This window comes from Salvelinus alpinus, chromosome 17 (assembly GCF_045679555.1).
Source record: "Salvelinus alpinus chromosome 17, SLU_Salpinus.1, whole genome shotgun sequence".
NCBI lineage: Eukaryota > Metazoa > Chordata > Actinopteri > Salmoniformes > Salmonidae > Salvelinus > Salvelinus alpinus.
In genome coordinates, this window is record NC_092102.1 from 24,376,026 (window position 1) to 24,399,807 (window position 23,782).

At 41.0% G+C, this 23,782-nt stretch overlaps 1 protein-coding gene across 1 annotated transcript; it reads left to right on the plus strand.

The window, feature by feature from the left end:
* The first annotated feature begins 1,951 nt into the window (after positions 1-1,951).
* Positions 1,952-23,012, plus strand: LOC139542575 (calcitonin gene-related peptide type 1 receptor-like). Its single transcript, XM_071348169.1, has 13 exons — positions 1,952-2,081; positions 13,592-13,646; positions 13,720-13,870; positions 14,514-14,621; positions 14,738-14,850; positions 17,489-17,580; positions 17,887-18,013; positions 18,196-18,349; positions 19,142-19,202; positions 19,369-19,435; positions 19,583-19,801; positions 19,986-20,027; positions 20,211-23,012. The coding sequence occupies exons 2-13, from the start codon at positions 13,596-13,598 to the stop codon at positions 20,472-20,474; spliced, it is 1,449 nt and encodes a 482-aa protein (XP_071204270.1). The 5' UTR covers positions 1,952-2,081; positions 13,592-13,595; the 3' UTR covers positions 20,475-23,012.
* The last annotated feature ends 770 nt before the right edge of the window (positions 23,013-23,782 follow it).

Here is a 23,782-nt window from a genome sequence, read left to right on the forward strand (position 1 = left end):
TTGTGGTTGGGTGATTGTGGAGGCCAGGTCATCTGATGCAGCACTCCATCACTCTCCTTCTTGGTAAAATAGTCCTTACAAGCCTGGAGGTGTGTTTTGGGTCATTGTCCTGTTGAAATACAAATGATAGTCCCACTAAGCGCAAACCAGATGGGATGGGGTATGGCTGCAGAATGCCGTGGTAGTCATGCTGGTTACGTGTGTCTTGAATTCTAAATAAATCACAGACAATGTCACCAGCAAAACATCGACCCACCATCAAAACTCCTCCTCCATGCTTCACGGTGGGAACTACACATGCAGAGATAATCAACTCTGCATCTCACAAAGACACGGTAGTTGGAACCAAAAATATCATATTTGGACTCATAGACCAAAGTACAAATTTGCACCGGTCTAATGTCCATTGCTCGTGTTGCTTGGCCCAAGCAAGTCTCTTCTTCTTACTGGTGTCCTTTAGTAATGGTTTCTTTGCAGCAATTCGACCATGAAGGCCTGATTCACGCAGTCTCCTCTGAACAGTTGATGTTGAGATGTGTCTGTTACTTGAACTCTGTGGAGCATTTATTTGTGCTGCAATTTCTGAGGCTGGTAACTCTAATGAACATATCCTCTGCAGCAGAGGTAACGCTGGGTCTTCCTTTCCTGTGGCGGTCCTCATGAGAGCCAGTTTCATCATAGTGCTTGATGTTTTTTTGCGACTGCACTTGAAGAAACTTTCAAAGTTCTTGAAATTTTCCGGATTGACTGATCATCATGTCTTAATAAAGTAATGATGGACTGTCTTTTCACTTTGCTTATTTGAGCTGTTCTTGCCATAATATGGACTTGGTCTTTTGCCAAATAGGGCTATCTTCTGTATACCACCCATACCTTGTCAGAACACAACTGATTGGCTGAAATGCATTAAGAAGGAAAGAAATTCCACAAATTAACTTTTAACAAGGAACACCTGTTAATTGAAATGCATTCCAGGTGACTACCTCATGAAGCTTGTTGAGAGAATGTCAAGAGTGTGCAAAGCTGTCATCAAGACACATGGTGGCTACTTTAAAGAATCTTAAATATAAATATATTTTGATTTGTTTAACACTTTTTTGGTTACTATGTGATTCAATATGTGTTATTTCATAGTTTTGATGTCTTCACTATAATTCTACAAAGTATAAAAAATAGTAAAAACATATATTTTTTTATGGAATGAGTAGGTGTGTCCAAACGTTTGACTGGTACTGTATAGAAATATATATAGAAATGAAATGTAAAAAATGACCGAGGTCCGGACCACGGTGTCCTCAAATGTAGTTACGGACATTGGTTTTAGACAGACTAGTCTAGAATATTAATTAACGTTGGATAGTAAGACGTTGAATCAGTGACCAAAATGCGGGTTGTGCCGAGTTTGTGCCTTTTTATTAGTAGCCAATCACTAGTTACCACAGACACAAAGTCATAATTATGGCTAAACCCCGCCTATTTCTACAATTTATCTTCTTAAAATCTGATTTTAAACGTAACCCTAACCACTCTGTTAACCGTATGCTTAACCATAACCTTAAATTAAGACCAAAAATCTAATTTTTGTTTTCATGAATTTTTACAATATAGGCCTAGACAATCTTTACTCAGTGGCTGTGGTAACCAGTGACAACCAAGGCCTATATTGATGTATTTGGGAACGCATGAAATTGCTACAAAAAAATCACAGCCCCTCAGCAATAAATCATGCGTTTTCTATTTCATTTGAATGAAGCAGCAGCTTGCTAGACTAAAAGACTCATGTCATTAATGTCAACAGTCAGTTGCAGACTAACTAATTTACAGTGGTAGTAACAGTGTAAGCATTGCTTCAAAAAATTGAAACACTGATTCAATCATGGAAATAACCAATTAGGCTCTGAAATCCAAATTTCATGTTGATTATAAAAACCCTAAAACCCTGAGACGGACCGCCCTCAACAATCGCGGCTATCAATTCAATGCTTTGGTGCGGACTGGACACAGTGCCTGAGACGTTTACACTGGAACATGTGAAGGTGGGAAGATTTTGGAAAGTAGAGAGCATCCAACAAATTCTGAAGGTATGTGTATTTTTTTACTTATTTTCCAAGAGGATGTCCATTGTAGCTGCAAATGTTTTTGCTTTAAACACTATAAGAGCATTTTTTGTTGTTGTTGCAAGCTACAGAATGTGACATCTAGGTTACTGTCATAGACGCGATTGTCTGTCATTAGCCTATGCATGCCCAGCGAAATAGAATTCCGTGTCATTTTAAGAAAAGAAAAATGAATAGCCTATCAACTAAACAATATCAATTAGACAAATAAAATGCATTTGGTCATATGGGCACATTTTGGGCACTAATGCACGCGCAGTCTCCAAGTAACCCCACCCAAACAGGTTGCATGACAAACGCCCTGGCCAGTTGGTTGCCTTGTTTGGAGAATTTGGAGGGTATAAATTGAAGTTAAAAAAAATCTAAATGTGTGTGTGCTCGTATGTGCCTGCGTTCGTGCGGTCGTGGTTATTGCAACAAGTTGGCTTTCTAAGAACAAAGGATGGAAGTGAAATTAAATTACGAATATCCTTGACTGTTGTGCCTGCATAATTACATACTACACGTGACTGTTTTGTATGTCACTCAAATTTAACATTAAAGGCTTTCACATCAAAGGCTATCAGTAAGTAAGCAACTTGAGGTGTTTCCAGGTCTGTTCTATTTGTGCATATTGTGTTGCTGGTTTTAATGGTTCTGTTCAGGAGTCCCAGCCCTCCAACATATCTTTGCCCTAGAACACACTGCCCCTGCCAGGCAGCTGTTGAGTGGTATGTGTTGTGCCTGCTACTTTAGTCCAAAACCCTTTTGCGATCATGCCAAGACCCTGTGCCGAACTAACTGCTTTTTCTGGGTAGTGGAAGGAAAGGGGACCAGGGGTTAATGTTACCTATGGATTATTTTGAGTAGCAGGATGGTATATAAACTGCCAGGGGCATGCATAAACCCTTTAAGTAATATAACCACAGGAGGTCTGAAACATGTCATACCTGCTCTGTCAGTGTTATGGATATCAGTACAGTGGGGGGATGGTTGTGGCAAAATCTGGATCATAAAATAGGGATCATATTTTTGTATGTGTTGGGAGTGGGTGCAGTATGTCCACCCAGTCCTACTGGCACCACGGCCAGTGGGAGAGTGTGTTTGTTTGGAGTATCACAGTGATGGGACAGTGTGGTTGTGGACGGTCTAATCTCTCTGTCTCTGTCTCTCTCTTTCTCTCTCTCTGGCAAAACAGTATGGCATGGCTCCAAGCTTCGAAAACTATTTCTGGATCCAGCTATGGGAAAAGTCCATAATCACTCACCAATAGAAAGCTTTATGAAAATTCCTGGAAAACAAAAGTTGACTCTGAGATTTATGGAATCAGAGTAAAAGTAAAGAATACTCTACCTACCGTATGTCATAGTAGACTTTTGACTGTGGTCCATACATTAGTTGAGGTTGGCCTACACACAGTATGTTGTTGGCGTGTATAACATAACTGTTCTAGTTTTATCAAAGTCACATTTCCTGGCAGTTATATGTTTAAAAAAAGTTAAACGATATTACTGACGTCTAATGATGGAAGTTCAAAGTTTACTTCCCTCTAAAACCCTAGGCCTTGGTGTAGGCTAACAATGGCTTATTTTTAACCTGTGGTTGTTGGGCGAGGGGGGTGGAAGTGAGAGAGGCCTCCTCATACTTCATCCTTCCTGGGATTCGGAGAGGCTCTCCACAGCCCCTTTTGTAATACAAATAAACAGGCTTCTCCTCAGTGAGTTAGTCAGTGAGCTATGACAGCCTGACCTACAGTAAGCAAAAGAGGGGGGGAAATGATGTGGGGGGGGCCTAGGACCGAGTTTGGGAAACCCTGCTCTAAAGGACAGAAAGATGCATTGCTCTCAGGGGTCATGGGGTTGTCAGAAAGGAGCTGGGAAATCCAAATAATTTTCATAAAATATGGAATGCATGATTAGCATCTCTTCACGTTAAATGTTTAAAGATGCTTCTAACGTGTGGGTGGACATTCAGTACCCAAGTAGTCATCAAGGTCTGTCTCAGAGGAATTAATACATCTGAATGAAAGTTAGAAGAAAAAAACTGGAAAAGGAAACAGCAAACTGCTCAGGGAAATGTTGGTGACTGGTAGTTAAGTTGGAGACTAACAGTGAAATGCTTACTTACGGGTCCTTAAAGATAAAATAGAAATAGTGACACAGGGAATAAATACACAGTGAATAACACTAATGAGTAAAAATAACATGGCTATGTACAGGGAGTACCAATACCGAGTCGATGTGCAGGGGTACAAGGTAATTGAGGTAGATATTCACATATACTGTAGATAGGGGTAAAGTGACTAGGCAACAGGATAGATAATAGACATCTGTAGCAGCAGCATATGTGGAGCAGCAGCGTGTGTGTGGCGTCAGTATCCATGTGTGCGTATGTTGGGGTGTGTGTGCATAGTCAGTGCAAGAGTTTGTTAAAAAAAGGGTCAATGCAGATGGTCCGTGTAGCTATTTGATTAGCTATCTAGCCGCCTTGTTTAGCAGTCTTGTGGCTTGGGGTTAGAAGCTGTTCAGGGTCTTATTGGTTCCAGACTTGGTGCACTGGTACCACTTGCCGTGCGGTAGCAGAGAGAACGGTCTATGGCTTGATTGGCTGGAGTCGGACAATTTTTTGGGGGGCCTTCCTCTGACACCGTTTAATATATAGGTCCTGGATGGCAGGGAGCTCGGCCCCGGTGGTGTACTGGGCCTTACTCACCACCCTCTGTAGTGCCTTGTGGTTGGGTGCCTTACAGTTGCCGTACCAAGCGTTGATGGAGCCAGTCAAGATGCTCTCAGTGGTGCAGCTGTAGAACTTTTTGAGGATCTGAAGGCCCATGCCAAATCTTTGTAGCCTCCCGAGGGAGAAGAGGCACTGTGTGTGTGGACCATGTTAATTCCTTAGTGATGTGGGCACCAAGCAACGTGAAGCCCTCGGCCCGCTCCACTACAGCCCCATCGTTTCCTGTTGTTCACAATCAGCTCCTTTGTCTTGCACACTGCCAGATCTCTGACCTCCTACCTATAGGCTGCCTCATCGTTCTTGGTGATCAGGCCTACCACCATCGTGTCATCAGCAAACTTAATGATGGTGTTGGAGTCGTGCACTGCCACGCAGTCGTGGGTGAACAGGGAGTACAGGAGGGGACTAATCACACACCACTGAGGGGCCCCCGTGTTGATGGTCAGCATGGCGGATGTGTTGCTTACCCTCACCGCCTGGGGACGGTCCGTCAGGAAGTCCAGGATCCAGTAGCGTGGATATGTTCAGTACCAGGGTCATGAGCTTGGTGATGAGCTTGAAGGGAACTAAGGTGTTGAATGCTGAGCTGTAGTCAATGAACAGCATTCTCACATACAGTAGGTGTTCCTTTTGTCCATGTGGGAAAGGGCAGTGTGGAGTGCGATAGAGATTGTTGGGGCGGTATGTGAATTGGAGTGGCTCTAGGGTTTCTGGCATGATGGTGTTGATGTGAGCCATGACTAGCCTATCAAAGCACTTCATGGCTAAATAGTGAGTGCTATGGGACGATAGTCATTTAGGCAGGTTACCTTGATGTTCTTGGGCACGGGGACTATGGTGGTCTGCTTGAAACAAGTTGGTATTATTCAAGATGTTCAAGACACACTGTAGTCACATCTGTACTTTTCCAGTGGCAGGCCTCTTTGGTAGAAAATGATGTAAGGAAGGGTGAACTTGAAAATATCCATATACTGTAATGGTACATGGATAAAGAGGTTAGCAAAGAGCGCATCAGTGTTACATGTAACACGAGGATATTTAAAACAAGTTAAAGTACTTTGATTTGATGGTCCTATATCAAAGATTAGAATAACTCTGAGTCCGCCTTAAAGAAGACTTGGACTGGAATGACAACTTCATGAATTTCCTTGAGTGGTTATGAAGAGCCTCCTGAGTGGTTGTCAAGGGACAGTTTCTAGCAGTAATTACATTTTTATATAGTCATACCTTAACTGTTTGTCCTGGTCTGCAAACCAGTGAATAAATACATCTAAATAGTGTAGAGCATTTATTTTTGCTTAACTACAGGTATTATAAGTACCAATTATATCTTGAATTAAGTGAACTACCTGGGATGCTGGTAGACCAATTATATTAATTCCTTGAAGCTAGAATCTGAAACAATAAGAAAGCTGTCACCTCATATTCATAGACGGCTAAAGATACAAGGAATGACCATGACCAATGATTGTAACCATAGCCATGTTGAGGATATACAGTGTTTGTTCCCATTCACGTTGTTTACAAACATTGGAGTAAAACAAGCTCATGTTTTAGGTTCTGATGTGGTATGACAGTTGAACTAAGCTGAGGCATTTAAGTTTATATTTTTTAAGAATCAATGGGCATACATATCATTAAATGGATGCAGCAACTAAGGAGTCGATCTTTAACACTGTCTTTTGTTTTGAGTTGACATTCTGCTGAACCTAGATTAGGGCTCAGGTTAAGGGGCCAATAGCCTCGCAAGGCGCCTGAGACGTATACTGCTAAGCTAGCCAGCTCACTTAGCTTCCCATTCCAGCTCAGGCTTTATCCATACTACAGTACGACGGTGGATATTGCTCGTTCACCTGCCGCTAACTCTAACAGGCTTGTAACTGTATGTTGCTCATGGCTCGTCGATCCCCGAACTCTTCATTGAAACAATGCTGAAACATCAATCCGTGAACAAGTCAGTGCGACATTTTAATTTATGCCGAAATGAAAGAAAAGTTACCGCAAATTCAGCAGGCTATCGTGTGAAATAGACTTTTTGAAGTGCTGTCTTTATTTTATTAGTTTGTGCTTTGGTGTAGCTGTCAATGGACAAGCACCCCCCCCCCCCCCCTATTTTATTAAGTCATACAAACGTTTTACTGTGCGTGAAGTTTCAAATGTATTTGTCATTACTAAATGTCTCTCTCGCTCTCATGAGAAATAACAAAACACTATTACTACAAAAAGTTACGCTTCAACCACTTATATTTACACTATTACCACTACTAGCTATCATTTCTACCTACTAACACTATTACTACTATTATAATCGCCACTATATTAGTGATACAACTACCATCATTACCATTTGGGATAATAATCATGGAAATTTTAATAATAGCGAGTGTTACTGTTTAATTTGGGAGGAGACTGTGGATCTGTCTCAGTCTGTACTTTCGTCACACGCGATACCTCAGACAGCACTGTTCCGATTTTGACTCAACTTGGATGAATTATGCGTCTGGCCATAGAGTTCCGGCATTTACAAAATGACACTGATTGGCCCAAGGGCGAGAGCTATAGTAATTAACTGAAATGTATTAGTCACGCGCAATATCTCAATTGGCCCAGTGTCAGGCAATGAGTGGCAAATACATATTTGGCTGCAAGAGGAGCCAACGCTCCTTCGTCATTGAGTATTTACAATTTTTCCTCTGGGTTTAATAATATTTTTTTTTGAATAAATTGAGTATTTTCTTCGAAGAATGACTCTTACTGAATAATATATTTTTAATGGCGGAGGAAATGCATCTCTATCTTTACTTCCCCTGTCGTGCAGTGACGACATACACACTACTCTTTGGGTAGCCAAGTCTTTTTGTGTCTCCCTTTTTCTATAGCCAATAAAGCCCCACAGTGGAAGTGTCATAAAACCTAGCGGTCAAACAGGGAAATGGTTCCAATCTTTTTTCCACCAATAATTTTTCCCATAGGGAATTTTAGAAACACTTACAATTACGTCTGTGTTGTGTAGGTTTACCCTGGCGTGACGTTTGGATAACCATGTAGATCTCTCTCGGACAAAGTGTCTTATCAATATATTCGGCTCTATTTACACTCAGATTTGAAAATGCTAATTTTGATTAAAAGTAGACATCATGCAAGACTACAAATCCCTGCAAGCTCCTGCATGTCATCTCTAGCTGACACATTTGCTAACAGGTATTGTGTCAATTTAAAACTTGGACAAGACAGTTAAGACAATTGTCGATTTTTAAAGAAATGTTGCCAATTTATTAATGACTAAATGTAGTTAACATTAGAATCCAGAGATTCTTACATTTTCCTCGATTTGGCAGTCTCATCCAGATCATCATGGCATTTGTAGTTCTTTATGATAGCCACATTAGCAGCTAATTAGCTTTTAATTTTGGGGGGATAAATACAGACATATATATTGATAAAAGTCACCTTGTCCTAGAGATTTACAAGGTTATTAAAACATCACGCCATGGTAAGCCTACACGAAACAGCCCTTATTGGAAGTGTTTCTAAAATCTTCTATAGGAAAAATGAATGATGGAAAAACAATTGGAATCATTTCTTGTTTGACCCCTAGGTTTTATGGGTATTACTACTCATTCTGTGGTCCTGTATTGGTGGTCTCTGTTTTGTATTTCTGACAGAGTAGAGCTAATTTAGAGTAGAGTTATTTATAATCTCTTTTTAGGGCCAAATAGCAATTTAGTTTATTCTTTGTTTTTGTTTCATTTTCCCAATATGTCAAATAAGAGGTTTTAATTTCTGTAACAATCTGATTGATTTCCCTGTGTGCGTCTCACTCTCTCTCTAGGGCTCGTGTGTCATGTGTCATGTGACACTTGACATTTTTTATATAGTGAATCAAGTCTGATTAATTGATATCATCAGGATGTAATATCCTGCTCATTACTATTCAGTTCATGATAACAACCAGACTGTAATTACAGTTCTCATTTCAGTTTGTTTTCCTTGGCATAGGAGGCAAATAGCAGTTTTACAGAGGGAATGGGAAGTTGCTTGATTGTGAAAAGGTGTTGTATAGCATTGAATGAGAACACTACTGAGCACTTGTGACAGGTGACAAGCCATTGAAGAGATATAGGATCCTATATATAGACTACACCAGCACACTGCCTGATGGAGAATGATTATGTAGTATTTACAGCCTTATCCATAGATTTGGTTTTACCTTCAAACATAAATGGATGTCAAATTGATACATTTGTGAAGTGAAACTATAGAAATTGACAGAGTTTAGCAGTTATCAAACTATAAACGTTAACTAGGCACTACATCATTTTGGTTCATTAGTTTTGAGCAGTTTGATTAAGTGATAGTTGTATTGTCAACAAATGACCCAAAAAATCATATTACTACTACAAATTATAAAATGTTAATACTCAGTGTGTTTGTTTTCCTTGGCATAGGAGGCAAATAGTAGTTTTACAGACTGAAAGGGAATGGGAACATTGCTTGATTTTGAAAGGGTGTTGTATGAGAACACTACTGAACAAGTGTGACACCCGTGTCCGTCCTGGGACTTTGATCAGGTGACAAGCCATTGAAGAGAGAGGACCCTATATATAGACTACACCAGTGTATTGAGTTCCTGGGCCAACCGTGCGTCTCTGTGGATTGTCAGCCATGGGGCTTGTGTTCTGCCTCTGTACCAGGTCTTACCCTCTCTCTCTCTGTATTCCTCTCTCTTTTATCTCTCTATCCCACACCCATGGTCACAGATAAAAGGTCAAAGACAATTTACAAGAGATCTAGAGCAGAGCTGCAGTAAGATGCTGTGGCTCCCTTAGATTGTGATCCACACCCATCTCTGTGTGACCATTGACAGTTATGACATTTCCAAAGAACCCGGGGGTAAGGAGCGAGAGAGAGCTGGAAGTGTGTGACTCATCCTCCCTTACTAACAGTCTTCCCCAAAGCTCCAAAGCATTCCACATTCTATCCTCTTCTCCTCCTGTCTTTCTCTCCCTCTGCTCATGTTTTACACTCATCATTTTTTAATAACTCACTAAAAATATGTTTTCATATGTCTCGTAGTACTCAAAGATCAATACTTCTATGTTCCTGTTCCAGCTGGAATTTGACTGTGCTTTATAATTCAAAAGGTTTCTTTTGCTGGGTTAGTGAATTAACATTTTGTAAGAAGAGTGTGGATTTCATGAGGGACAAGCTTTGTATACTTTTACATCAGATTTCAGCGATCTTCAAATAAACATCCTGGTCTTTCTTGGTATTGTAAATATGCATGTTCCCTGACCATGGGCGGAACGACTGCAGTGCTGTGACCTGTTGAGTGGACATCCTGTTCTGAGACCCTGCAATGTGTGTTCCGTCAGCACAAACACATAAACAAACATGTATTTTTGTTGTCTCCTCATATAGTATGGCCAATTACTGTTGAGTGGTCCATTCAAAGGGAGCTATTGCTGCAAATAATTTATACCATGAACCAGACCATAGAAGTACAGTGGGGAGAACAAGTATTTGATACACTGCCGATTTTGCAGGTTTTCCTACTTACAAAGCATGTAGAGGTCTGTAATTTTTATCATAGGTACACTTCAACTGTGAGAGACGGAATCTAAAACAAAAATCCAGAAAATCACATTGTATGATTTTTAAGTAATTAATTTGCATTTTATTGCATGACATAAGTATTTGATCACCTACCAACCAGTAAGAATTCCGGCTCTCACAGACCTGTTCGTTTTTCTTTAAGAAGCCCTCCTGTTCTCCACTCATTACCTGTATTAACTGCACCTGTTTGAACTCGTTACCTGTATAAAAGACACCTGTCCACACACTCAATCAAACAGACTCCAACCTCTCCACAATGGCCAAGACCAGAGAGCTGTGTAAGGACATCAGGGATCAAATTGTAGACCTGCACAAGGCTGGGATGGGCTACAGGACAATAGGCAAGCAGCTTGGTGAGAAGGCAACAACTGTTGGCGCAATTATTAGAAAATGGAAGAAGTTCAAGATGACGGTCAATCACCCTCGGTCTGGGGCTCCATGCAAGATCTCACCTCGTGGGGCATCAATGATCATGAGGAAGGTGAGGGATCAGCCCAGAACTACACGGCAGGACCTGGTCAATGACCTGAAGAGAGCTGGGACCACAGTCTCAAAGAAAACCAATAGTAACACACTACGCCGTCATGGATTAAAATCCTGCAGTGCACGCAAGGTCCCTCTGCTCAAGCCAGCGCATGTCCAGGACCGTCTGAAGTTTGCCAATGACCATCTGGATTATCCAGAGGAGGAATGGGAGAAGGTCATGTGGTCTGATGAGACAAAAATTGAGTTTTTTGGTCTAAACTCCACTCGCCGTGTTTGGAGGAAGAAGAAGGATGAGTACAACCCCAAGAACACCATCCCAACCGTGAAGCATGGAGGTGGAAACATCATTCTTTGGGGATGCTTTTCTGCAAAGGGGACAGGACGACTGCACCGTATTGAGGGGAGGATGGATGGGGCCATGTATCGCGAGATCTTGGCCAACAACCTCCTTCCCTAAGTAAGAGCATTGAAGATGGGTCATGGCTGGGTCTTCCAGCATGACAACGACCCGAAACACACAGCCAGGGCAACTAAGGAGTGGCTCCGTAAGAAGCATCTCAAGGTCCCGGAGTGGCCTAGCCAGTCTCCAGACCTGAACCCAATAGAAAATCTTTGGAGGGAGCTGAAAGTCCGTATTGCCCAGCGACAGCCCCGAAACCTGAAGGATCTGGAGAAGGTCTGTATGGAGGAGTGGGCCAAAATCCCTGCTGCAGTGTGTACAAACCTGGTCAAGAACTACAGGAAACGTATGATCTCTGTAATTGCAAACAAAGGTTTCTGTACCAAATATTAAGTTCTGCTTTTCTGATGTATCAAATACTTATGTCATGCAATAAAATGCTAATTAATTACTTAAAAATCATACAATGTGATTTTCTGGATTTTTGTTTTAGATTCCGTCTCTCACAGTTGAAGTGTACCTATGATAAAAATTACAGACCTCTATATGCTTTGTAAGTAGGAAAACCTGCAAAATCGGCAGTGTATCAAATACTTGTTCTCCCCACTGTATATCCCACAGTTAGAAATACAGCCGCTCCCCTCTACTATTTCCATGCTTGTGATTCCTCTCGTCATACAGTGCCTTGCAAAAGTATTCATCCCCCTTGGCGTTTTTACTACTTTGTTGCATTACAACCTGTAATTGAAATAGATTTTTATTTGTACTTCATGTAATGGACATACACAAAATAGTCCACATTGGTGTGATGGAAAAAAAAGAACATGTTTAAAAACGGAAGTGGTGCGTGCATATGTATTCACACCCTTTGCCATGAAGCCCCTAAATAAGATCTCTCTCTCTCTATATATATATATCTATATATCTATATATAATCTCTCTCTGGTCTGAAAGGCCCCAGAGTCTGCAACACCACCAAGCAAGGGACACCACCAAGTAAGTGGCACCATGATGACCAAGGAGCTCGCCAAACAGGTCAGGGACAAAGTTGTGGAGAAGTACAGATCAGGGTTGGCTTATAAAAAAATATCAGAAACTTTGAACATCCCACAGAGCACCATTAAATCCATTATTAAAAAATGGAAAGAATATGGCACCACAACAAACCTGCCAAGAGAGGGCCGCCCACCAAAACTCACAGACCAGGCAAGGAGGGCATTAATCAGAGAGGCAACAAAGAGACCAAAGATAACCCTGAAGGAGCTGCAAAGCTCCACAGCGGAGATTGGAGCATCTGTCCATAGGACCACTTTAAGCTGTACACTCCACAGAGCTGGGCTTTACGGAAGAGTGGACAGAAAAAAGACATTGCTTAAAGAAAAAAATAAGCAAACACATTTGGTGTTCGCCAAAAGGAATGTGGGAGACTCCCCAAACATTTGGAAGAAGGTACTCTGGTCAGATGAGACTAAAATGTATTTTTTTGGCCATCAAGGAAGCCTCTGTCTGGCACAAACCCAACACCTCTCATCATCCTGAGAACACCATCCCCAAGGTGAAGCGTGCTGGTAGCATCATGCTGTGGTGATGTTTTTCATCGGCAGGGACTGAGAAACTCGTAAGGATTGACGGAATGATGGATGGTGTTAAATACAGGTAAATCCTTGAGGGGAAACCTGTTTCAGTCTTCCAGAGAGTTGAGACTGGGACCGAGGTTCACCTTCCAGCAGGACAATAACCCTAAGCTTACTTCTAAAGCAACACTCGAGTGGTTTAAGGGGAACATTTAAAAGTCCTAGTCAAAGCCCAGACCTCAATCCAATTGAGAATCTGTGTTAAGACTTAAAGATTGCTGTACACCAGCGGAACCCATCCAACTTGAAGGAGCTGGAGCAGTTTTGCCTTGTGGAATGGGCAAAAATCCCAGTGGCTAGATGTGCCAAGCTTAGAGACATAACCCAAGAGAATTGCAGCTGTAATTGCTGCAAAAGGTGGCTCTACAAAGTATTGACTTTGGGGGGGGTGAATAGTTATGCACGCTCAAGTGTTCAGTTTTCTTTTGTGTCTTGTTTCACAATATATATTTTGCATCTTCAAAGTGGTAGGCATGTTGTGTAAATCAAATTATACAAACCCCCCCAAAAATCAATTTTAATTCCAGGTTGTAAGGCAACAAAATAGGACAAATGCCAAAGGGGGTGACTACTTTCACAAGTCACTGTAGTTCACTGGCAACACCTTTCTTTGTCCCATATAGAACAATGTGGAGGATCCCAGCGCTATGGCTTCCGGTGCTACTACTGGCCGTTGAGGTGAGAGAGACTCCTGAATATGTGTGTTTTTGTCAGATTAGAATCTATAAAAGGGCTGTTAAACATCCAATAGGTATGCCACTGTGAAGATGTGGGGACCATGCTGTCATCCAAGGAGGTGCCCAACATCCCTTTGTCGACCACCGTGACCCGCAGCCAGATCCTCTCAGCTCAGTTTGAGTGCTACCTGAAGATCATCTATGACCCACCACGCACTGAAGCTGGTGAGGCACTACACACATGTGCACACACATACAGTATAGCAGAGTGGAGGAGTGGGGCAGGTCAGGGGAGAAAGGTCTGAAAGGAGGGAAGTGGTCTTTGTCTCCAAGCTGCCCCTGTATCTCGACCTCACAAGGCTTTTGAAATGCTATTTTGCACTCTATTTCCGTACCTACAACCTGGACACAGACTTCATTGTATTGTTCACTAGGACTGTTTTTTTAAAGTGATCTTTGTTTGCACATGTAGCTGTTTCTCTCTGTTTTAAATGCATGTATACTATTTTCAATGTAGTAAATCATTAATTTTGAACAGACATTTTAAACATTTAACAGGTGTTTGCTTTTTTTAATCTGTTTCATTACTCTGCTTTCGCATGACATTCACAGGAAATAAGAGACCGTTTTCAGTTTGTCTTAAATGCCTCAACACTGTATTTTATGGTGACAGATTTAGCCCTAGATTTTAGATGTTTTAGAAGTTCTAATATCACTAACAATGTCACTCTCTCTTTATATTATGTCCATGATATAACAAACAGTTCAGAGATAACAAAGGCAATGATCCTTAACATTTTAAACATGAAACAGTTGCATTACTATAATACACTGTACACAGTTACTCTTCTGTTGTCGCCCCTTGCAGGCACATTCTGTAACCGCACGTGGGACGGCTGGCTGTGTTGGGATGACTCTGCACCTGGCACGGCCATGCAGCTCTGCCCTGTGTACTTCCAGGACTTTGACCCCTCGGGTAAACCAGCCAGCCACACATCTAACAATCACAATTAAACTGACTTGATATTTAATAATGATGCCTAACCTGAAGTGTTTTGTGACATCATCCTCTCCCTGTGTCCATTCAAACAGAGAAAGCGACTAAAGTATGCAACTCGGACGGACAGTGGTTTCGTCACCCTGAGAGCAACCGTATTTGGTCCAATTACACCCAGTGTCAGATGTACACTAAGGACAAACTGACGGTATACTTCTAAGCCAACTTGTTTAGTAATTTTGACAGTGGCTTAGACATTTTTGTTAGTCAATTTAGTGATTGTTTTTAAGTTCATCTCTCTCTATTGTGTTCATTTAGTTATTACCTGTTAAACACTGAGGGTTGTTTTGGGCCCACAGAGCTTAACTGCTACCCACTCTGTCAATTTCAGTCAGAAAATAGAAAGTGGCATATCTTTCGAAAGCTACAGCAGTTTTATTTTTGGAAATCTTACTGCTGGCGATGTCATAAGAATCCTCCCATAGGCCATAAATCATGTGCTATGCTATGGTCATGGTAATAGAGTATGTCATTTAGGTAAAGTCACCAGAAGTGCAAAAATGTTGTATGAATGGAAATGGTACACCCTGGTGGTCAGCGTAATGCAATGAATTTCTTATCCATCCACATTTAATATGTCATGACCTTGAATGCATCCTCCATATTTGCTGTTGATCTCTCGTTTCCAATGGGGAAAAATGAATCAGAAAATAACTTTAAAGTTCCTTCGCATGTCTGTGTGTTACATTTTTTTTTTAATGATAAGTTTTGGGTCATCTTAAGATGTCAGGCTTGAAAATCCGTTCAGCCATTTTCGCACTGTGAGGTACTACCCAAACCAGACGCCTCTAGTTTCAAGTGGTCATGTCATGTGATCTTCTAGTGGACGAACTGGGAATCTGACATGAGTTGATTACATCAGTGAAAATGTTATGACTTCAGCTTTCTCCTTATACAGTACCTTCAGCCTGAATTAAAAATAGATGAAATTGTTTTCTCACCCATTTGACACACAATACGCCATAATAACAATGTGAAAACATGTCTTTAGAAATGTTGGCAAATTTTATTTCAAATGAAATACTGAAATATCTCATTAACATAAGTATTCACACCCCTGAGTCAATACATGTTAGAATCACCTTTGGCAGTGATAACAGCTGAGTCTCTTTGGGTAAGTCTAAGAGCTTTGCACACCTGGATTGCACATTATTCTTTATAAAATTCTTCAAGCTCTGTCAAGTTGGTTGTTGATCATTGCTTGACAGCCATTTTCAAGACTTGCCATAGATTTTCAAGCTGATTTTAGGCAATTGTAACTAGGCCACAGGAACATTCAATATCCTCTTGGTGTATATTTGGCCTTGTGATTTAGGTTATTGTCCTGCTGAAAGGTACATTTGTCTACCAGTGTCTGTTGGAATGCAGACAACCAGGTTTTCCTCTAGGATTTTGCCTGTGCTTAGCTGTATTTCTTTTCATCTTAAAAAACACCCTAGCCCTTGCCTATGACAAGCATACCCATAACATGATGCTGCCATCACCATGCTTGAAAATATGAAGTGTTACTCAGTGATTTGTTGTATTTGCCCCAAACATCATGCTTTGTATTCAGGGCATAAAGTGAATTTCTTTGCCACATTTTTTTAGTTTTACTTGAGTGCCATATTCCAAACAGGATACATGTTTTGGCTTCCTCCTTTTCAATATTTTCATTAAGTTTAGTATTGTGTAGTAACTACAATGTTGATCCATCCTCAGTTTTCTCCTATCACAGCCATTAAACTCTGTTTTTAACTGTTTTTAACTGTTTTAAAGTCACTATTGGCCTCATGGTGAAATTCCTGAGTGTTTTCCGTCCTCTCCGGCAACTGAGTTAGGAAGGACACCTGTATCTTTGTAGTGACTGGGTGTATTGATACACCATCCAAAGTGTAACTAATAACTTCACCATGCTCAAAGATATTCAATGCCTGCTTTTTTTTTTTTTTTTTACCCATCTAGCAATAGGTGCCCTTTACGAGGCATTGAAAAACCTCCCTGGTCTTTGTGGTTGACTAAGTTTTAAATTCACTGCTCAACTGAGGGACCTTACAGATAATTGTATGTGTGGGGTACAGAGATGAGGTAGTCATTCAAGACTCCATGCAACTTATGTGACTTGTTAAGCAAATTTTTACTCCTGAACTTATTTAGGCTTGCCATAACAAAGGGGTTGAAATTTATTGACTAAAGACATTTCCGCACTTCATTTTTCATTAATTTGTAAACATTTCTAAACAACATAATTCCCCTTTGACATTATAGGGTAATGCCGTGTAGGCTAGTGACACAATTTCTATTTAATACATTTTAAATTCAGGTTGTAACACAACAAAATGTGGAAAAAGTCAAGGGGTGTGAATAACTTCTGAATGCACTGTATGCATAGCATTCCTGTAAGAAGGCATGGCATGTTGCATAAGGCCTGCACTTTTAAAATGGCTGTCTTACTATAGGAATTTGCACATGTTTTGAGTGCCAGCATTAGGAAAAAGATATGACAAAAAATGTATCCTTTTGGAATGGTAAGTGTAACATATTTTATTTCAAACCTAGACTTTCAAATCTCTTATTCCCTAACATGGGGACGATTTTGGGAACGTTGTTGCTGTACACCTGTATCAGAATCCCACGGTTCTTACCTTTTCTAACAATACTAGGCATGCGTTTCTTGGACTTTTTGAAGTCTAAATGTATCTAATGAAGGGATTTTACATGTTATGTGTCATTTAAAAAATACCACCAGATGGTGTCTGAGTTTACCAGGTTAAAGAAGGGAATTAATGCTTTCCCTTCTTGCCCAGTTTGCGTTTAGCTTGTACTACTTGGCCATTGTGGGACATGGATTGTCTGTGGTATCTCTCATCATCTCACTCTGCATCTTCTCCTACTTCAAGTGAGTCATGCATCGTTTCCTCTATGGACCCACCAGATAGACTGTGCTCTGAATGTCACTTTAGTGTACCTTTTCACTTTACACCCTCTAATCAAAGTGATTCTGTTTGTATTGCTCTTCCTACACCAGAGCCCTCTATTCTAAACAGAGGTCTTTGGTTGTTCCCTACATTGCCAACATTCATTCACATAGTCAAATGAAAGACTGAGCTTTCCTATGACCCTATACGAGCCAGTGTAGATACAGTTACACACTTGTTTGTTTCCTAAGTGTGCGCCTCCCTTTCTGTTCTAATCCTCCCATTAGGAGTCTGAGCTGCCAGAGGATCTCCCTCCATAAGAACATGTTCCTGTCCTTTATCTTCAACTCCATCTGCACTGTCATCTGGCTCTCTGCTGTAGCCAACAACCAGCAGCTGGGGGCCAGCAACCCTGTAAGTACTGTGCATCTCTGCCATCAGGGTGAATAGCTACTGGTTGAACTCGGTTGGTGAACATCTTGAGGTGCTACACTCCACAATGTGTGGAAATGAGTGCCAGTGACAATTTAAAGTTAGCATTTTATATGTGCAAAAACAACCCCTGTCCTGAGGCTTCTCCCTGTGTTCTCTCTCAGATTGGATGCAAGATTCTGACAGTCTTGAACCAGTATACGTTTGGATCCAACTACTTCTGGATGCTGTGTGAGGGGATCTACCTGCACACTCTTATCATCGTGGCTGTGTTTGTGGGAGAGCAGCAGCTGGGCTGGTACTATGTCCTGGGTTGGGGTGAGTGACTGCATCTTTATTTTTCACTGTTCAAATTGCTGTGTCCTGCTCTGCTGTCTGATATTCATTGTTTGACCATCCTTTTCCCCTAGCACGTAATTTACTTACAATGCCATTTTAGTAAATGATCAGATGTCCGGGGTGCCGTGAGTTATCTAAGATACTAGAGGTAGGGTTTCAGACGTTTTCGCAAGATGGGCAGGGACTCCTCTGTCCTGACTTAAGGGGGAAGCTTGTTCCACCATTGGGCTGCCAGGACCGAGAATAGCTTTGACTGGGCGGGAGCCGCCTTCCCGTAGGGGTGGGAGGGCTAAGAGACCAGAGGTGGCAGAATGGTTGGGATGTAGTGTTTGGGCATAGCCTGAAGGTAAGGAGGTACAGTTCCCCTTACATAATGTGCAATGAGTCTTCTATGCTTTCATATCTCTATCACATTGAGTGAATGGATTGGTATCTAACACATGGAAACTGCGTGTTTGATATACCATTTATTCAGTTCCAGTCATTACCATGAGTCCGTCCTCCCCAAATAAGGTGCCACCAGCCGCCTGTGCGTTATCAGTTCTTGAACCTCTCCTCGGGTACCCCCAGTCGATCTATACCAGAGCTAGCACACCTGATTCAACTTGTCAACTAATCAAGCCCTTGAATAGGTGAATCAGGTGAGCTAGTTCAGAGCTACAACAAAATTGTGAAATGTCTGGGGGTCCCCGATGAGAGCTCTATTTGTTATGTCATATCTATGAAGGCCTTATAGAAGCTCAACAGTCATGAACTCCGTCTCTCTCCCAGGCTTCCCCATCATTCCTGCCATCACACATGCTGTGGCCCGTGGGCTCTTCTATGATGACAGGTAATGTGTCACAACTCCCTCTGAATACAGTGCATATTAGTGGCAGAGATTGACATTCTGCACTGTATACTGCATTACAACATTGTCAGTTACTGATATCTCAGTTAAACTCAGAATCAGATGTTTCTGTCTCAGTTGAGCTCAGGTTTGTCTCTTTGTCTCCCAGATGCTGGATCAGTTCTGACACACACCTGCTCTACATCATCCATGGGCCTGTCCATGCTGCCCTGCTGGTGATTCTGCACTACCAAAACAAACAAACATTTAGCAGAAATAGCAACCAAAGTGTTCTCAAACGCCAATTGCTCATGGAAAACAATCGATCACTGAATGCAATTCACTCACTCTATTCCCCTTCCTCTTCTACACTCTTTCTCCAGGTGAACCTGTTCTTCCTGCTCAATATAGTGCGTGTGTTGATCACCAAGCTGCAGGTGACCCACAGTGCAGAGTCTAATGCCTATATGAAGGTGGTGAGAGCTACTCTCATCCTGATCCCTCTGCTGGGAGCCCAGTTCATCCTGGTTCCCTGGAGGCCAGAGGGACGTAAGGCCAGGGCCATCTACGAGTTCATCATGAACATTTTTGCACATTTCCAGGTATGGATTGGATGGTGCTGCTCACAGTTCCATTCTATACAAACCTAAATCGATGTTTGGTAGCATAGACAGTGCCTTACAAATGAATATAACTAGCCTACATACAGTATGTATCATGTATTCAAAACATTGTTATAACCTCTCCACACTCAATATTCACTGAATTACTTTTATATTTATATAGGGACTGCTGGTCGCAATTATATTCTGCTTTTACAATGCAGAGGTAAGTGCCAGTATCTTAAATATGATTATTAAGCTCAGTATACCTATCACAATTTACATTTCTATTTAATAATATAATCATTATCATTCAGAAATTCTTATATATTTGTTTGCCAGTATTTACTGAGAATGTTCAAGCTAGCATTTATGTTGCTCTTAAACCACTCAGTGTCTGGTTCCATAGGTGCAGGCATGTCTTAGGAGGAAATGGTTACAGACTAAGCTGGTGTGGAAATGGACAGATTCCTACTCCCACTACCACACCAACTCCTCTGTGACCGAGACGAGTCGTGCTACAGTTAGCCTGGAGCTCACCGCTCCTGAGGGGAACACCATCATTAAGCCAGGTGGTAGTGTGCACTACCGAGCCAATGGACAGAGCAACGGCAAACGCTGCACCAACGGGGAGATGGACACGCCCAGGATCCTGGAGACCACGGACATCTGATAGCACAGCACTGTCACTTCCCATAGGCACCATCACATGATGCTGTGACAAACAGGCTCACTAAACTCACAGATTGGCCACAGACAATTGATCAATGCAGAAAATGGGGGGCCATGACCTTTTGTGTTATTGTAAATGTTGGATCACACACGTGGTAAGAATATACACACACAAATGTGTACAAGATACACATGCAAACACAGACAAAAACACATATACAGACATCTGATAATGAATGAGCAGCTTACAGGGTCCAGTTGAAACCTTACAGACAATTATTTGCCACCAGATGTATATACATTTCACGGTAGCTTTTCATTGTTGCTGATTTTGGCCTTAGGCACGAGATATTATGGAACAATCCCAGTGATAACATGACCCAATAAAGAGGGTTATCTCTGGCAATGTTTATTGGCCTTCAGTGCCAATCAGTGTCTGATGTAATCAATTCCTGTGGGCCTATTGGACAGTATATACAGTGGCAAGAAAGTATGTGAACCCTATACGTTTGTCTTTATTTTACACACTGTGTAAACATTCACAGTGCAGGGTGGGAAAAGTATGTGATCCATTGGATTTAATAACTGGTTTACCCTCCTTTGGCAGCAATAACCTCAACCAAACGTTTTCTGTAGTTGCGGATCAGATCTGCACAACAGTCAGAAGGAATTTTGGCCCATTCTTTACAGAACTGTTTCAGTTCAGCAATATTCTTGATGTCTGGTGTGAACTGCTCGAAGTCATGCCACAGCATCTCAATCGTGTTGAGGTCAGGACTTCTGTTGAAACCATTCTATTGCTGATTTACTTATGTTTTGGGTCAATGTCCTGTTTCATCACCCAACTTCTTCTATTGAGCTTCAATTGGCAGACAGATAGCCTTACATTCTCTGGCAAAATGTCTTGATAAACTTGGGAATACATTCTTCCGTCGACTATAGCAAGCTTTCCAGGCCCTGAGGCAGCAAAGCAGCCCCAACCATGATGCTCCCTCCACCATACTTTACAGTTGGGTTAGGTGTTGGTGTGCTGTGCCTTTATTTTCTCTCGACACAGTGGTGCATGTGTGTTCCTTCCATACAACTCAACTGTAGTTTCATCTGTCCACAGAATATTTTGTCAGTAGCGCTGTGGAACATCCAGGTGCACTTTTGCAAACTTCAGACTTGCAGCAATGTTTTTTTTGGACAGCAGTGGCTTCTGCTGTGGTGTCCTCCCATGAACACCATCCTTGTTTAGTGTTTTACGTATCGTAGACTCGTCAACAGAGATGTTAGCGTATTCCAGAGATTTTTGTAAATCTTTAGCTGACACTCTAGGATTCTTCTTAACCTCATTGAGCATTCTGTGGTGTGCCCTTGCAGTCATCTTTGCAGGATGGCCATTCCTAGGGAGATTAGCAACAGTTCTGAACTTTCTCCATTTATAGACAATTTGTCTTACCGTGGACTGATGAACATCAAGGCTTTTAGAGATAATTTTGTAACCCTTTCCAACTTTATGTAAGTCAACAATTCTTAATATTAGGTCTTCTGAGATCTCTTTTGTTCGAGACATGGTTCACATCAGGCAATGCTTCTTTTGAGTAGCAAACTCAAATTTTGTGAGTTTTTTTGTTTTTTTGTTTTTTTTAATAGGTCAAGGCAGCTCTGACCAACATCTCCAATCTCGTCTCATTGATTGAACCCCAGGTTAGCTGACTCCTGACTCCAATTAGCTTTTGGAGAAGTCATTAGCCTAGGGGATCACATACTTTTTCCAACCTACACTGTGACTGTTTAAATTATGTATTCAATATAGACAAGGAAAAATACAATTTGTGTTATTAGACACTATGTATGTATATTGTTAGGACTTAGATGAAGATCAGATCAAATTTGATGGCCAATTTATGGTGAAATCCAGGTAATTCCGAAGGGTTCACATACTTTTTCTTGCCACTGTAAGTGTTGGTATATTAGGAATTTTTGGTGTCGTTAATTTATTTTATTTTATTACTCTGACACTGCTAAGGCTATATTGTAAAGGTTTGGATCAGTATTTTCTATGTCACTTTAATGATGTGGAACTTATTATATAAATGTGTTACATAATCTTGCCTTTTTAAAAACATGAAATGACTACTTAACTTGGCATAGTTCTGACTGCTGAATGTTAAGTTCTCTGAGGCAAGTAAGATGACAGTGTATAAGGAATACAACACAATGAGGAAAAGTCTGGCTGTGTCCTTTCAATCTCTAATAGGGCATCCCTCATCACAGGTTCTACTATGTCTGACAACACTTTTTATCCAGTGTTACTTTCTTATGCTTTAGCAGATCTTGTATATTGAGTTGCTACACACAATCTTTGAAAAATCAAAGAGGATACATGTATTATACCGCTGAGCTGCAGTTGAACTGTGCATACTCTGTATGGGTGTAGTGGGGAGAATTTACTATGCAGTGTATGAAAAACATTCCACTTTAACTTCCAAATGACTTGTGTTTTAAGTGTAAAAAAAATTAAATAATAATTTAATAAACGTTTATTATTTTGGTTTGTGCCTGAGTTTTCTTGTCCATAGAATTATGGTTTTGGGGTTATTTTTTAATAATGTAGGTCTGACTCGCTCAGAATGTATTAAAATAAATACGACCACCAGGAGTGAAAAGCTTTAGTTAAAAACGGACACTCATTAACTTTAGTTAACTTCTTATGGCTGAAGGGGCAGTATTGAGTAGCTTGGATGAAAGGTGCCCATATCAAACGGCCTGCTCCTCAGTCATAGTTGCTAATATTTGCATATTAGTATTGGATAGAAAACACTCAAGTTTCTAAAACTGTTTGAATTATGTCTGAGATTAACAGAACTCATATTGGCAGGCAAAATCCTGAGTTGAAATCAAAACAGGAAGTCAAAAATCTGAGCTTGTATGTATGAGTCCCTAATGAAATCCCCTTGAGATATGAATGATTGTGCACTGCCTAGGGGTTCCACTAGATGTCAACCATAAATAGAAATTATGATGAGACTTCTATGATGTGGGAGAGAATGATAGCAGAATCAGTCAGGTGTCCATCAAGCAGCCATTTTCTGATCATGCTTTTTCCTCATGGAAGTCACTTACGTTCCATTGCTCACGAAGACAAGAAAGAATACTCCGGTTGGAACTTTATTGAAGCTATATGTTAAAAACATCCTAATGATTGATTCTGTACTTAGTTTGAAATGTTGCTTCGACCGGTAATAACACTTTTTGAAGTTTTTGTCCGATATAACGGATATGTAAACCAGACTCGCTAACAAAAGAAGGTATTTGGACATA

Coding starts and splice junctions, on each gene's coding strand:
- LOC139542575 (XM_071348169.1), top strand. CDS start 13,596: ATGTGGAGGATCCCAGCGCTATGGCTTCCGGTGCTACTACTGGCCGTT. Junction 13,647..13,719: donor TGCTACTACTGGCCGTTGAG/GTGAGAGAGACT, acceptor AACATCCAATAG/GTATGCCACTGTGAAGATGT. Junction 14,622..14,737: donor CCAGGACTTTGACCCCTCGG/GTAAACCAGCCA, acceptor CCATTCAAACAG/AGAAAGCGACTAAAGTATGC.